General features: G+C 33.7%; 2 protein-coding genes across 3 annotated transcripts in view; both read right to left on the bottom strand.

The window, feature by feature from the left end:
* LOC124456230 overlaps window positions 1-9,515 on the bottom strand; it is a 156,674-nt gene extending 147,159 nt beyond the window's left edge. The window contains exon 1 of the mRNA XM_047006715.1: window positions 9,478-9,515. The gene's annotated coding sequence lies outside the window, so the exon portion shown is untranslated. The remainder of the gene's footprint in view (window positions 1-9,477) is intronic.
* On the bottom strand, window positions 312-9,464 carry LOC124456240. Of its 2 annotated transcripts, none has more exons than XM_047006725.1 (2): window positions 9,396-9,464; window positions 312-5,094 (listed from the first exon to the last, which is right to left on the bottom strand). In XM_047006725.1, the coding sequence occupies exon 2, from the start codon at window positions 5,086-5,088 to the stop codon at window positions 862-864; it is 4,227 nt and encodes a 1,408-aa protein (XP_046862681.1). In that variant the 5' UTR covers window positions 5,089-5,094; window positions 9,396-9,464; the 3' UTR covers window positions 312-861. The 2 variants fall into 2 exon arrangements, with proteins under 2 accessions (XP_046862681.1, XP_046862680.1); XM_047006724.1 differs by having other exon boundaries at window positions 9,386-9,428.
* Window positions 9,516-17,495: the final 7,980 nt, after the last annotated feature.

The raw sequence follows: 17,495 nt of genomic DNA, 5'->3' as shown, positions 1-17,495 counted from the left end.
TAAGAGGACAGACGCACGGAATTGAGGTCACAGAAAATTCCTTGTTTTTAAATGACAAACGAATGGAGAATTTATTTGAATATTTACCTGAATATATCCCTGAATGGGCAAATAAAGAAATTAAAAATGCCTAGTTGAAGCATTGGACGCATTTGAGCAAAAAGAAAAGAAAAAACCCGGTTTTCAAACAATGATTTACCACGGCGGCTCGTGGCCACTCAGTTTTTATCACAATGACGCCATAACCGTGTATCTATAACTGTATAGACAACTGTTAAATGTTATCTATTTGTTAAATAAAAATGACCAAATTATCTAACTATACATTTTTAGTAAAAAGTAAATCATCAACATGAAATTTGTTCAGAGGTACAATACATAATAATAACTTTGACAGAGTATCTTACAGTAGTAGTCTAATCTAGAGGATGCCCTGTTTAAATGACAATTCATTTATGAAGATTACAAGTAGAATCTTAGAAAGGAATAAACAAATATTCATGATCAATTAGTATAGAAGCGTTCTTTTTAAATACAAGTTATTTGTGTTATAAAAAGCAATTATACATCGTTTCAGATTATTGCAAAACATAGATAATATTTTACATTCTTTAATAGCAGGAGGTAAGACATTCCAAGAAATAGTACAGATAAATTTAAAAGATCTTTAGCAAAATTGGTCAAATTTATTTTTGGTAAATATAGATAATTTCCTAAAGATTTCCTGGTAGAATAAGTATACTTCTTCTGTAGAAAACTATAGTAGGTGGAAACAAGCAATCATCCTTACGACAATCAACATCTAAGTGCAATTTTCTCAAAAGGTTTTTGAATTTACTATTAAAGTTTGAGTTGATGTATTTATTCAGGAACATTAAGTTTTAAAAATTGAATACTGCAATTAAGACTGTCAACTATAGCTAAAGTTCCTGTGTTGGAATGCATAGTTGTAATAGACATAAAATTATGACTATGTTCGTTAAATTTAGCGCATACTTTACCACTCCTTAAATCTACAGCAACCAACCCACCAGACGCTCCAATGCAATAAGCTTTGTGTATGATTAGGTCGGAGTCCAATAAATATTTACTGACATCATGCAAAATTGCATTCACGTCACCATTCTCTTGAAAATTAATTACATAAATGCCCATAATTATGGTGTCCTTGCAAAATGCTATGACTGCTTGTTTACTATCACTTATACAGCAGTTGAACTTTAGATCATTTAAATTTATCTGTTCTTGAACTAATTTTTCAATGACAGCTGTTATGGGTATTTCTGTAGTATGCAATTGTTTCAAGTAAAGCTCATTGCTGTTATTTCCCCATTCCCATAATGTGTATTCTGTTTTGTTTACAGTTAAAATAACAGAACTATCAGGTGATACAGCCGCTGCTTTAAATTTTGAACAATCGACATGAAGTCTTTTGTTGTATTGTATCTCACCCTTGATAATTCTAACAACTTGAACAAAATCTAGTTCGTCAATACAAACTAAGACATCACCAAATGTTAAGATTTTCTTAGGTTCAAATCCAATGTTAACATGCTTTGCTTGAGTAGAATCTACAAAATTTTCAGACGAAGTTGATATCTTCATAAGATGATCAGAACCATCCCATATCCACATTAAACCATCCGACCACCAACATCCTTTTGCATTCTTCAGTTGCATTGGTACAGTTTGAATAATAGTGCAACGTTCAATGCTCCAAATATGAATGTTGACGTTGTCACCAACAGCGAAAACAGCAAAAAAAGATCCATCCGGTGAAAAACAACAACATTTAATTTTAAATTTCTCAAAGATAAATGAAGGTCTCCAAAGATGATCAGTTTTTAAAATTTTAAGCTTGGAGAAATACGGCACAACGTAAAATTCCTTAAACGAGATTGGATGGACTTTGTTAATATTCCTACGAACACATGGACAACTGACATATGGTAAACAAAACTCGATTTCTCCTTCATCGTTGTATTTTGTCAACTGAGTGATTTCAGAAAGCTTTCTATTCTGACTTGTATGATAAAGAATACAATCACGATAATGGTGTGTTATCTTTGAATGTAAACGTAGTGGATATTCCTTTTTATTTGAAAAAATATCGATTGCCTTTGGGAATTGAAAAACATACGAAGTCTCCACGAAGTCTGCAACAAAGAATTCTGAATATTTATCGGTGCATTGTAGTTCTTGGTAATCAACAACGCAGCGTCGATCAATTCTTTGCAAAGTTAATGAATTCCATGCAGTGAACACTTCTTTAGGAAGTTTTTTGGATTGTTTTACATAGTCTGCTGTAATGAACAAACCAGAATCTGAGAAACAGCAACGATTAACGACAACATCTGACTGTAAACATAATAATAAACGTCCATTGTTAACGTCCCACAACTTTACTTCATTAGATCCATCACTAGTTACCAGTCTTTTTCCGGTAGGTGAAAAGGAGCAACAACGTGTGTTTCCTTGTACAAAACCAGATTCCTTATATGCTGAATAGTTATGGCCGTCATACATGGACGTAAATTCGTGTACATCATACCACTCATCCAACCTTGAAACATAAAATGCAGTGCCGAGAGTGCATCGTTGTTTAAATTCTGGAAGTTCAAAAATAGATATTTGACCATTTTCATATCCTACAGCAAGCAGTTCTTCATTGGACGACACACAAAGAGATGTAACGTTAGCACGCAAGGAGACAGTCAAATGATGATGGTTTGTTAAATATGTTGTGTCTAAATTCTCAAACCAAACAAACTTTCCTTGTTTCAATAAATCCCTTGCAAATAATCTTTTTTTGTTACTGCCATCAATTTTGTTTGCAAAACTTTGTAAATAAAGTAAGCTATCATCATTCATAACTGACACCTTTCTTCTCATAAAGAAATGAAATAGTAGTTCCTCAAGTTCATCTTTTCTCAAGAAATTTCGTAGTTCCTTAATGATTTCAAACAATTCAGACCTAATGGTATACATGTTAATGTCTTCCACAACCATTAACCTCGCATAAACCACTTTGACATCTACTGCCCAGCTAAAGTCAACATTTTCGCCACATTTTGACATATGATAGATTCCATTCTTCAAAGCATATTTAATCATAGCATTGTTCATCTTATCTTTAAAAATATTCATACACTTAATTTGCTCAAACACTTTCTCACAAGCATGCCATAAGAACTTATGACCATTTTTTGGATTAACTGTAAACTCATGCTGTTCGTAACCATCTGATTTCAACCAATCAATTAGAGACTTGTGATACACGGTTAAACAATCATCGTAAACAGGCAAAATTTGAGATAACAGTTCAATGATTTTACTGCGGACTTCAAACTTGATGTCACCATAAAAACCTAAATAGCTCAACAGTAAAGTTAATGGTAAAAATTCCCGACAGGCAGCCAACAATTCAAGAAATTGCATAAAAGTAGTTTCCGAGATAACAGATTTTCTGGTACTTTTCTTCGTTAACAATTCTTTTACTCTTTTAAATTGCTTTATGTAAACACCGCTTAACCCACTAGGGACCAATTGTTGAATGTTATGGTGAGTAAACTCAATATTTTCTTTTTTTAAGCTCAGTTGTGCGTAATACGCATAAAGAAATGATCCCTCGCATTTTTCAACTAATGGCTGAAGAAGGTAGCGATTTTTCTGCACACGATCATTCAACTGATGTCTCAAATACTTGTACAGGTCTTCTTCGTTGTTTTCATCACGAGGATGAGTTGAAATTTCCACAGGATTCATGTCTTTCAACTCCTTTTGTACAGGAAGTTCTGGACGACTGGTGATGAAGATTTTAATCCATTTAGGCAGTCGGCCAAACTCTTCTGTAATCAATTCCAACAATTCACTTTTGCCATCAACTTGACTTTCATCTAAGGCATCAATAACCAAAAGCATTGGTTTATGATCTTCCAATGAATGCAATGGATTATTTAATAAAACACGGAATGCATCGGTGATTGAGTCATTTGAATGGTTTCTCTGTAATTCTTCATTCAGTTTACATTTAAAATCTAATATTGTATCACACATGGTACAAGCCAATGATTCTATCAATATTCGAGGATTCCTCTCATCTGATCTATTATATCTGCAGAAATGAGAAGCAGCAAGTTTCTTCTTTTCAGAATATCGTCGACACACCTCAGCAGCAAACACACTTTTACCAACGCCTGGACCGGCAATCAAAATCATTACATTAGAAGCATCTTCACTTCTTTCGTTAAACCAAGTATCGAGTTTTTCAAATAACCATTGTCTAGTGCCTTCAAGGTATTTCTTGTTAAGATCTTTTATAAGACCATTAAACTTACACTTTCCAAGCTTCTTAAGATCAGAATAAATTTTGCCCTGTATTATTTCTCTTATTCCAACAACGTCAGCTTTTGTTGCCATCTCTTGTTTAATTGCTGCAACATCATCCTTTGTTGACATGCTTTCTTTGATTTCCTCTACTTTGTCTACGACATTAATTAACTGTCGTTCTTCTTCATACCATTCTTTTAACATTTCAATATAATTTGCCTCATTGGAACTAAGGGGAGCTTTCTTTAATTCATCTATTTCAGTTTGTTGAATACCTAGACCAACCAATGCTTTTGAAATTTCCTGCCACAAGTACTCAAACTCACTGTCATCTACACTAGTTGTGCTAATATGGCCATAAACTTTGTTTCGATAAAACTTTATTCTTGCAATGTTTGCTGAGATTGAGGTTTCTGAAGAGGAAGGAAGATTGTCCCATCCACCGTGTGGCGCTGTTAGTCCACATATGTTACGCAATAAGACAGTCAATAATGAAATATCAAAGTTTTCAATGTCAGGTGAACCAGTTGATGGATAAAGAAGGTTCCATTGCATTATATTGATGACTTTTTTCTTTTTTAGTGAAGTCAATTTGTTCATTGTAGACGAATCATTAAGTTCATTGGTCAAACTTGATGATAAATTGTTAACACTTACATGCAATGTTGTTTTTAAGGCTTGGGTTCCTTTATTGATTAAAAGTTTACTCAAACGAGATCCATTTTCCTCAATCTTTAACTTTTTATGAGGCGAAGCCATTTTTTTCTAAAAATGACGAATGAGTTTGTGAAAAATTGTATGATTTAAAATGTACAAAATGTTCACAAAAGTTAAAAGGATAACTTAAAAATAGTACTAGAGTCATTTGTAAAGGCTTGTGGGCTTCATTTCTTTCTCTCGATAAAAATTGTGTTCACTGCCTAGCGACATGACCCAGTAATTGATCTTACATCAAGGCATTAAAATAATAGACTTGATACAATAAAAAAACACTTGAAATGATAATACTTTTGTCAACTGGAGTAAACGAACACACATTATCAAAACGGAAGGAAGGGGTAAAACCTCCCGAACACTGTGACCTGTTAAGAGTTACAAAGGTGAACCCAGAAATTTGGGACATTTCTAGGAAATCCACACGTAACATGGATGCACGTTTACAAAAATTACAAGAAGCCTTAATAAAGAGCCTCATTGCGATCTCCCAAATTGGGGAGATCTGAACATAGGCCGAAGGGACTTAGTCAAGGTTGACCTTGATGAAAATTACAAGGCCATCTGAAGTAACAAAGAACCTGTTGCTGCAGACTGTTTGGTGATGATTTAAAGAAACGCCTTAAAACTGTAAAAGAAAGCAAAAAGGCTGCACAGCAACTGAAAAGCCATAAACGGAAACGCAACAATCAACGGTTGACCAGATCATATAATTCCAATGTGCCTTTTTTATTCCAACGTCGGGGCGGTCATTTGCAAAGCCGACCCCAACGAAACAACTCAAGAGGAAAGTCGAGACAAGGGGAAACACTAAGAAAGTAGTGACTCTTACTCTCGACCATGTAAGTTGTAGTAAACGTGGGTGTAGTTCTTCTATCATATCTGGGGGAGACAATTATTGTAGTATAGTTGCAGGCCGGATACAACAATTTATTGGGAAGTGGAGGGAGCTAACTCGCGATCCTTCCATCTTATCAGCTGTAAGCGAATACAAGGTTGATTTTCTTATAGACCCAGTCTAGCTGAAACAACCCCACTCTATAAAAATGTCTCCTTCGGAAGTTCAAAATGTCGATGGTCATGTTACAAAATTTCTAGAGAAAGATATCATTGTTACAAGCATGCATGAACAGGGCGAGTTTATCTTCAATATCTTTCTTAGAGCAAAGAAATTCTTTTAGAATAATATTAAACCTAAAAGAGCTCAACACATTTGTAACATATCACCAGTTTAAAATAGAATCTATCCATACTTGTACTCAGCTCATGAGACCTGCATGCTACATATCATCCGTTGACCTTAGAGATGCATATTACTCAATACCAATAAACGTAGAGCATCAAAAATACTTAAAATTTATGTGGAAAAGTAATCTGTACCGATTCACATGCCTTGCTCATGGATTATCTTCCGCTCCACGCTTATTTACAAAGATACTCAAGCCTGTATATCTAAGCTGAGGAAGCTTGGGCACATTTCTAGCGGATACATTGATGAGTCTTTTTTAATGGGCTACTCCTATTCAGAATGCGAGCAAAACGTACATGACACTCTACAATGATTTCAGAAGTTAGGATTTCTACCCCATAAAGATAAATCTGTTACAGAACCCACACAGATTTTACAACATTTAGATTTGTGTTAAATTCAATAGATATGACTATCTCTATATCCATAGAGAAACACAACAAATTATGCGAAGTTGCCAAGGGGCGCTAAAATCTGACTCTCCTAGCACACGGGAAGTGGCCAAGCTAATTAGTAAGATGGTAGCTTGTTTCCCTGGCGTTGAATATGGCCCACTGTTTTATCGTGATCTTGATAGGGACAAAACAACAGCTCTTATCTCTAACAGGAGTAACTTTTATTCGACATTGAAACTCTCTTCTTTGCGCTGGAGGAAGTATCTTGGTGGATTAATAATGCATATGAGTCCAAAAAACATCTGAATCATGGCAAAATTGACCACGTATTGTATACGGACGCGTCTACCAAGGGAAGGAGTGCAAGTATTAACAAACAGTCCACCGCAATGGATCGAGCGCTGTCTACGGGCGCAAAATACTCGAACATTAACTGCCTGGAACTCAAACCATTACTGTTTGGGCTACAATCTCTCTGTAGAGATCTAGCCCACACCCACATTACAGTAATGACCGATAATACAACGGCTCTTGCATATATTAACCACATGGGGGCTGCTACTCTCACCATTGCAATAAAATTGCAAGGGAAATATAGGCATGGGGCAGAATCAGGGAAATATGGCTAACTGACAGCTATATCCCTGGGAAGCTTAATGTGGTGGCTGGCTGACAGAGCTTCCTGAACATTTGATGATTCCAAAGAATGGAAGCTTGATGCTGAATAATTTCCTGAAGTAACAGCATATTTTGGGACCCCAGAAGTTGACATGTTGTCTTTTAGACTAAACTATCAACTTAAACCATATGTCTTGTGGCACCCAGATCCACAGGCGTGGGCTATTGACGCTTTTTGCTTTGATTGAAGTAAATTGTTTCTTTATGCTTTTCCACCTATTAGTGTTATATCACAAGTTTTACAAAAAGTAGAAATGGCCCAGGCACGGACAATTCTCGTCGTGCCGAATTGGCCAACTCAATCCTGGTATTCGATACCGGCAAGATTAATGATTCACCGACCCATTCTCCTACCCAAAAACAAAAGCAACGCGAGCTTACTATCCAATCAAACAAAAGAACATCTACTCTAAGGGAGACTGAGCCTAATAGCTCCTCTCTTATCCAGAGATCACTCTCAAGTAAGGGCATTTCATCACAGGCTCAAAAAAAGTACTTAATTCCTGGCGGCCAGGAACACAAAAACAATATCAGGCTTACCTTAACGAGTGGCAACTCTATATTAATAAACGGAATGCAGATCCCCTTTATCCAACTTTACAGGTAGTTCTAGACTTTCTACAGCATCTATTTGATCAAGGGATTAGTTACAGTTGCATAAACACTGCTTGAAGTATGTTATCTTCATTCGTTATTACTGAAGGAAATTCTACGATTGGTACACATTATATGGTTCAGAGATTTATGAAGGGAGTGTTCCACTCTGGACCAGCACTACCAAGATATCAAGTGACCTGGGACATTTCTATTGTATTAGAGTATTTAAAGAAATATGCCTCCGTAGAAGACTTAACCCTACAACAGCTAACTCATAAGTTGGTAATGCTCTGTGCATTAGTCACAGGGCAGCGTGCCCAAAAACTCCACCTCATGAACCTCTTAACTGTAAAAGAGGAAGAGGACTCATATATCTTCTATATCGACCAACTTGTTAAATAGTCTGTACCAAAGCGCATTCAACCTACTTTAGTCATACCAAAGTTCTCTGCTGATCAGCGACTATGTGTTGCCTCAGTTATGGAAGAATATATTAAACGTACTGCTACCATTCGAGGTCAGGAAAATCAACTATTTCTTAGCACAATTCGACCCTTTCATAAAGTATCAAAGTCATCTATATCTCGTTGGATAAAGGTTGTCATGCAAGCTGCAGGAATTGATATAGAAACGTGCAAACCACATAGTACACGAGCCGCAGCCACCAGTAAAGCGAAGCAATGTGATGTTTCGATAAACTCTATACTGAAAGCTGTAAGTTGGAAGACTGATTGAGTTTTTCATCGGGTTACAATAAGAGCGTTGTGTCTCAACGTGGCAATGGGGAGTTTGGGAATGCCATTCTTTCAGCGTCCCAATAAGAAAGATATTGGATGAGAATTCTCTTTAGTTGAACTTGGCGTGGAATTTAGAACACATATACATGCATGTATAGTGCAAGAGAAGATAATACTGTAAATTCATGATTGTTACCATTTCTGGGTATGTTTGACACATCTCCAATTAAAATATGTTTATTACTTAATGTCGTATTTGCGTGTAGGTATGAATTGTGTCCACATGACTTTCAAACCTCGTGGGATCTCTGCGGTAGATGCTAATAGAATTAGGAAATTGAACGAGCTTACCTGAAGTTGAAATTCGATTTGGATTCTATCAGCATCTACAGAGCAGAGATTACACGCCCACCCATCATGTTACTGCCTCCCTGCAAATCGTTCATATGCACATTTAGGCGGTTCATGTGGCCACTATCTATGAAATATGACCAATGTGCGCATGCGTAGTATCTCTCGTGCAATCTCTGCTCTGTAAATGCTATTAGAATCCCAATCGAACTTCAACTTCACGTAAGTCTCGTTCAATTTCCTAATTTGTTTATAGTCATACTTCATACTACGTAATGCTTCGGTATCAAATTTGCTAAGTTAGAAATGTAAATACAAAATCTCGGTTAACTTACGTAAAATTACCTTTGTTTTAGAAATAAGACTTCATATACGACGATCGTGTGGACAAAATTATGCTTGCTTTAGTTCTTTACATGTTACGTACCTAACAAAAGATGAGAAATTTAAAATAAAAAACGCGACTACATATATATCACTTAAAAAAAGATAATCATAATTCATACATTATTGAAACATCAAATTTTTATCCACATCAGTTTTGTTACATAAATACATTTAAATAATGAACGAAGATAAAAAGTGAGTCAGGATCTCCTTCAACAAACAATATTATTATATAACTAAATATACATCACTGACTAAAAACAATTGTTATAGAAATAAAAATACATAAATAAGAACCTCATTTAGAGTACATAATAAAATTGTGATATATCGAATTCCAAAGAAGTTCTGTTAAACGTTATAAAGTTTCACAATGTTTAACTCATGAATAGAGAATCACATTTTTAAGACAGGATTCGAATGTCAATGATTAAGACACGATTTTCGAAACTGTAAATGGATTTTCCCTTGATTAAGCAAAAATTCCATACATGTATATTCTTGCATAAATCAGTTCTTATTATAAAAAATCTTTGTTATTAAATAAAACTTTGTAAATCATGAATACATTTTAAACATCAACTGCACGCAATTATATTTACTTATGATCAATAAAAACACTGTAGATACAACAGTAAAGGTTGCAATGAAATTAAACCTTAAAACTGTTAAACAAACATTATCAAAAGTAAAACTGTGAAAAATCTCTGTGTCTTATGAATAAATATTTCACAAAGAATAGTTTCGGTCGCGTTCTTCCTCTGTGTAAATACATTCATCCTGTGTTTAACATTTGCTTATTTTGCTAATTTTCTTACTTTCAAAATAAATGGTTTGTTCAATACAATCATCAACTTTTTTCAAGACACACAGAATTTAGTCAAATACGGCGTCGGCAAAGAAGGGAGGTGATGCATAATTGGACATGTCCCCCCCTCTACATAAATTTTCACGTATTTCACTTTTTTCTATAGACAGGTATAGTTTGTATAACTCCTGCAGCATAAACGTTCTGGCACCTGCACGCAACATTTGGTAATATTGATAGTAAATGTAAACTAGATACATACAGAAAATGTACTTAGAATTAGATAGGAAATGAACAAACAACAAACAAAACAACAGAGTATAAATAAAGTACCATTACCGATTGTTCACGTTTATATTCAGATCTCAATGATTCGTATATTTTCGATAAAGAGTTAGAAGTACTAATACTTTACGCGTTTGTAAGTTTACATTAACTAAAATATTGTTTCGATTCTTGGGGACTGGCACTAGTGTCAGTTACAGTTTATAAAGAAAAAGGCAGCATCATACATAAAGACAATACTCTCATGTTATTCTGCTTTTCCCTATACTTTTGAACACGTTTTACTGTCCTTTACTATGCAGCTTATGGTCAATTGTTGAAAAGTTGAAATATAAACTTAGATATGATTTCTCATGCATGTTTATTCATATTTCATCTAGAAGTTTCTTTAGCTAATTTTTTAAGTCGGTAATGTAGATATAAAATCTCGCTTTACTTTTGTATTTACTCTTTCTCTGAGTAAATACATTCTTCCTGTGTTCAACATTTGCTTACTTTACAAATAATCTTATTTTTAAAATGAATAATTTGCTCAATACAATCAACAACATTTTGCTAGAAACACAGAGATTAGTCAAAAGTGGCGTCAGCAAAGAAGGGAGGTGATGCATTATTGGACATGTGCCCCTCCCTAAATAAATTTATACAGATCCCCCATTTTGTATCGACAAGTATAGTTTTTAAAGAAAAATTTAGCGTCCTACATGTAGAAAACGTTCTCATGTTATTCTGCCTCCCCATACTTTTGAACAGATTTTACTATCCTTTACCATGCAGCTTATTGTCAATAGTTAGAAAGTTGGTGTATCAACTTAAATATTATTTCTCTTGAACGTTTGGTCATACATTATCGAGATGCTTCAGTAGCAAATTCGTCATGTGAAGTTAGTAATATAGTTTCTGAGTCTCGCTTTATTTTTCGACAAATTACCTACGTTTTTGAAATAAGACTTCATATATGACGACCGTGTAGACAAAATTATGCTTGCTTTAGTTCTTTACATGTCACATACCTTAACAACACAATTAACAACATTTTGTTAGACACACAGCGATTAGTAAAATGTGGCGCCGGTAAAAAAAGGGAGGTGATGCATGATTGGACATGCTAACCTTTCTACATAAATTTTCACAGATTCCCATTTTTTCCGTAGACAAGTATGCTATTTCACCTCTCCCATACCTTTGAACGTGTTTTCTTTCCTTTCCCATGCAGCTTATTGTGAATAGTAAGAAAAAGTTGGTGTATCAACTTAAATATGATTTATCTTGAGTGTTTAGTCATACATTATCTAGATGCTTCAGTAGCAAAGTTGTTATGTAAAGTTAGTAATATAGTTTCAGAATCTCGCTTTACTTTCAACAAATTACCTTCGTTTTAGCAATAAGAATTCATATATGACGACCATGTAGACAAAATTATGCTTGCTTTAGTTCTTTACATGTCACATACCTTACAATGACGAGCGATTTAATATAAACAACGCGACCACATACATATCAGTTTAAAAATGGTGATCATAATTCATACCTTACTGTTACATCAAACTTTTATCCATGTAAGTTTTGTTACATAAACACTTTTAAATAACGAGCGAAGATGAAGAGTGAGTCAGGATCTCCTTAAATAAACAGTATTTTAAAACATTAATGACATCTATGTAGAACATTCTAGTTATATAACTAAGTATACATCACTGACTAAAAACAATTGTTATAGAAATAGAAATACATAAATAAGAACCTCATGCAGAGTACATAATAACATTGAGATTAGTCCAAAGGACTACTGCTAAATCTTATAAAATTTCACAAGTTTTAACTCAGGAATAGAGAATCACCTATCTAAGACAAGATTTAAATGTCAACGATTATGACACGATTTTCGAAACTGTGAATGGATTTTTTTACTTTATTAATCAACAATTCCATACATGAATCTTATTGCACAAGTCACTTCATAGTATAAAAAACCTTTGTTATTAAATAAACTATAGTAACTTACGAATACATTTTAAACATCAAATGCACGCAATTATAATTACTTAGCTATGAGAAAAAACACTGTCGATACAACAGTAAAGGATGCAATGAAAATAGTCATTAAGATAATGTTAGTCTCATATGTGAAGTGACGTTGAGAAGCACATTGTAGTTAAAAAATCTCAATCTCAAACTATCTACTATCAAGATTAATCTTTGTGTATTTGGTGTTATCATTTTTCTCTATATCATTGAGAATGTATTTGGTATAGGCATTAAACATCTCACTTCATGGTAGGGGAGAAAATTGTCGAATGGTGTGTGCTAATATTATTGTGCTAAGCGTATTACCGTGAGTAATGTAAAAATTTGTCACATTGCTCATGTATAAAGCAATATTTTAAGTAAAAAGGACTTCTTTGTGAAATGAAAGAATCATGGAATTTTGATTATGTACGCAAATCACACTACCATAATGTATAATATCATCTTTATTTTTTTGTTGAGTCGGTGGATGCAGAAAATTAAAAAAATTTGTCTTAGAAGATCTGACTGAGCAGAAAACTTGCGTACATATTTTTTTTCAAAATGTATGCCATTATATTTATTAAACGCAGTGTTTTGGGAAATATACCCAAAGGCCGAGAAATAAAAATAAATGTGAATATTAATTCTAGCAACAATAAATAATGTTAGGATAAATGACTTCACTTGGCCCCAAATGTGGACACTGTTTTTTTTGCCGAAACAAAACGAAATGGGAGGGTAAAACCGGAAGATCCGGTAAAAACCCTCCAATCAATAAAAAGATCACAATTTAGAAAAATTTCTTTAAATTTTTGTTGTTTTCAAGATTTTTCATATTTTTGTTGTTTTAAATGATCCCGATGATCTACTTTAACATGCAGCGTAGTCAGATCGTAGCTTTGTCGTTCGTATATTAAATTTGCAAAGCGACAAAAAAAGCGTCGACATAAAAAGCGGCGACAAAAAAGTCGGCTGACTACCTTATTTATTGACAACGCAAATATTTTGTGTTTAAACAAAAGAAACGAAAACTTTAGTAGTGAACAAAAATTGAAAGAGTGCAGAGTGTTAACAAAAATTATAATGAACAGACGAAAAATAAAAACTAATAGCAGCTCATACATAAATCATATGAAAAATTCATTCAGTACGTTCGACCTGATCATTCACCTACCAATAACAATGAAAAATGAAATGACCAAAGTGACGTCGTGACTTGCATAGAAATTATTTTTGATGTCTACTAGATTTCATTCGGTCAAAATTTCTATGTTGCTTTATTAAGACCTTCATTAACAGCTGGCTTTCACTCGTGTGTTTTGTCCGAAAATTTGACAATTGTGAAAATTTAGTTTTACGGAAATTTTTAACGGTTGAATTTAAAAATGCGTTTTACTGATTAATAGTATGCATAACGAAATTCGCAAGTGGAAATCTTTCATTAAGGACGCTTGTTTCTTCGTGCTTCTGTCCAACTTGATCGTTCATTCAATGTCTGGTTATTACCCCTACAGACATAGCTACTCTATAAAAAAACACATTATAAATGTCAGCATAAAGAATGAATAAAATCAGAAATTATATATTTTGAAAAGAACAAAACTTTAATACCTGATTTTCAAGCATTGTCCTGCTCCGTCGGATCCTGGAGTCTTAATATGTGTCTTCCACTTTTTTACAGCGCAGTTTTTACGTGTATATCGTAGAAATTTTATTGTAACATTTTTATCTTAAAAATTCAATGAACCCTACTTGCAGCATTGCAATTTTGTTTAAAAACGTTTAATAAAACTAGTAAAAAGTAGCGAGTGAAAGCCAGCTATTTTCTCAGAGCAATTGACATTTTTATTGACTTTTTTTTAACTAATATAGGTGTTTTTCATGATTATAGTTCAAATTATAAAAATAGACCCTCGGGATCCTTTTTGAATATCTCATGCAGTTACTCATATCTATAAGTTAATTTTAATACTTATCTACTAAACTTACAAACCACAGGACATAGATCATGTTTTTCCACTCGCTTGTTTTCCATCTTCGTAGATTATAGTCCAATCATTTCAATGTTAATGTTCACACGTACAAATGCCATTATGCAATGTCCATTCAATACGTTTATACCATTCCATACACAAAGTAATCGACGTAACCAATAAAGGGGCTACTGGTATTATGAATCGCCATTTCGATAGATTACTGTTTACAATGCACTCTTACGGTAACTTCAAGCCACGAAAAAGGGATCACTTCAATACCCCAGTTATATCATCACTCAAAGTATGCTTAGTGTAGATTTGATTTCCTATGAATGTCAGCTGACCATCTTTAGGTGGGCTCATATAACAATGGGGCCCATCATCATTATATGAACAAACAACTGACATCCACAAAGAATCCAAACTGCAAATGAACATTTTTGGCCATGAATCACCATGACACATGAGTAATGACAAACTAGTAAGAGTAATTGAAGTGAATGACACAAGTGGTAAAGGGACTTTCACAACTCTATCCATGTAGGATCTACAATATAAGAAAAGATTTTGACGTTAGTTTGCGTTTTTAAATTCTTAATCAGATATATTGAGAATGAGCAAATTGTTATATATTTTCTGTTTGACTATCCAAATGGTAGAACATTCACCAACATTGCACGAATAGCTTTAGCCGGTTAAGTTTGAAAGATGTAACAAGTTTCAAACGATCAAAGGCTTCACATCGTTATCAAAGCATTCTACATTAAAACCTTTCATATTACGAGGCCTACCATTAAGACTAGTTGATTATTTCATGCAACTCATACTTCAGTAATCAGTCAATAAAAAGACAGAATTCCCCTTTCTTTCTATAACGTTAAAGTGACTAAGTTTCCGATGTTAACATTTGTTTAATCACGTCATGACTAAATTCTTTTATTGTGATTGGCTCCTTAGGAGCTTTTCACCTTTTACAAAGACAATAAGTAATCCTTCTATGTATTTGAACAAAAAAATTCATTAGAATCAACAAATTTTTTTGCGTTTTAATGTCGTTATGCAAAGCAAATATTCATGATGTAGTAGGTTAAGATTCATGAGAGATAACAAATTTATAAACTAGAGTTTAATTTTGTCCAAATATTTAAATAAGTTAAGGTTAGGAGAGAATTTAAGGGCGTTCTGTTTTCCCCGAGGTTCTACAACTAAAAATATAGTAGAGAGTCGTAGAAAAACGAGCAAAAAAACAGTTACGGTTCTCGTTCATTGCAAGTCTACACCTTAATCTATGAAAACTGCACTTCTATGCACTCAACCACATAATGCATTGGAGACGGATGGAAAATTTAGTGTGTTTATATTCATTGCATGTATTCAGTTATAATTATTGTGATTTTGAAGAAACAAACCAAAAATCAGTAGCATCAAAAACCATTCAGAGTTTCACAAGAACAATAGAGATAAATCCAAAAACAAATTATCATTTATCGTCAGTTTAGTCACTTACATTTGTAGTTTTTAGCCGTAGGATCTATTTCCATACTTCATATCGAAACAGGTAGCTACATGTGTCACACATTTCACAAGAGTTTTCCTCTTTTAAATTTCTTTTTGCTGCTGCTATCAACATTTAGGATGTGATACTGATAGTATATATTTGCACATCGTGGCTTTCAAATAACTTGTCATCGAGAAGAGTTGAAGTCAACAACTTTATTTTGATTAGCACAATCACCTTTACACTTGTCGTCTATGTGTAAAGTCTTGTTCCATCTCATATGAACAACATCTATTTTCCATGAGGCCTCGTGGTTTATATGTGGCTTGAAGTGAATAGTATCTTTATAGATAGTGTTAAGCATGTTATTATATGTATTTGTTCCACATGATTGTTTAACCCTCAAGGAGCCGTGCCTTTTCAAAAGTTCGTACTCATCTCGTTTGGTGATTGTTGCCTGTGAGCAACAAGGCCTCTATTGGGTTAAAATTCATTGTTTGTACTTGAACAAATTACCGGGTATCTATCAAATCTAATTTTTAAAAACAAAACGTATTGTTACAAACAAAAGAACTATGCTCTCCTTACATTAATATATATGAAATGCTAGTAACAATTGACCATTTTTCTGTGATATTGCGTCAATTATTTATTAATTAAATTATTTAGCCTATTAAATAACGCTAATATTATAATGTTGGGCTTGGAGATGTTGTTGACGTCAATCAGACGCCCTTAAACCATTCTCAGAACCTTAACTTATCAAGACATGACTGCAAGATTCAATGAAGATTTCCTCAAAATTAAAGTCTAGTTTTTAAATTCATTAAGGTCTAATGAATCCTAACCTACTCTACAACATCATGCATCGTTACTTTGCATAACGACATTAAAACGCAAAAGAAATCGTAAGATTCTAACGATATTTTGTTATTTAAACGCGTTGAACGTGGTCATGACGTGGTCTCCTTATTTTGACAACTACAGATTGAAAAATTTGGTCACAAAGTCCTAGTTTAAAGATGATTTCTTTTGTTTGTATTCAAATTATAAAAATAGACCACGGTGATCCTTCATAATAACTTCATATTAATGCAAACAAAATTTAACATATATGAACTCATTTAAGTTCTATAAAACCTGGATCATGTTTTTTCATTCTCCACTTTTCATCTTTATAGAATATAGTCCTTTTTTATATTCCAATGTAAAGGTTCACACATACAAATGACGCTATACAATGTTCTTTTAATAACTTTATACTATCCATTTATGGTGTAACCTCCATATTTAAACCATACAGTACAGATATCAGGGACCATCCTTTCTGAACATATTTACCATTTTAAATTTAACCCTTTAGTTGCGAATAGTAAAACTATTCACATTACAAAGACTATAACCAGACCTGTTGATATCTTCCATAAATTTCTTACTTCGCCAGTAAAATACACAGTACTTACATTTCATCTCTACAAAGT

The sequence above is a fragment of the Xenia sp. Carnegie-2017 genome, unplaced genomic scaffold (assembly GCF_021976095.1).
Source record: "Xenia sp. Carnegie-2017 unplaced genomic scaffold, XeniaSp_v1 HiC_scaffold_44, whole genome shotgun sequence".
Taxonomy (NCBI): Eukaryota; Metazoa; Cnidaria; class Anthozoa; order Malacalcyonacea; family Xeniidae; genus Xenia; species Xenia sp. Carnegie-2017.
This window is presented reverse-complemented; position numbering and strand designations above follow the sequence as displayed.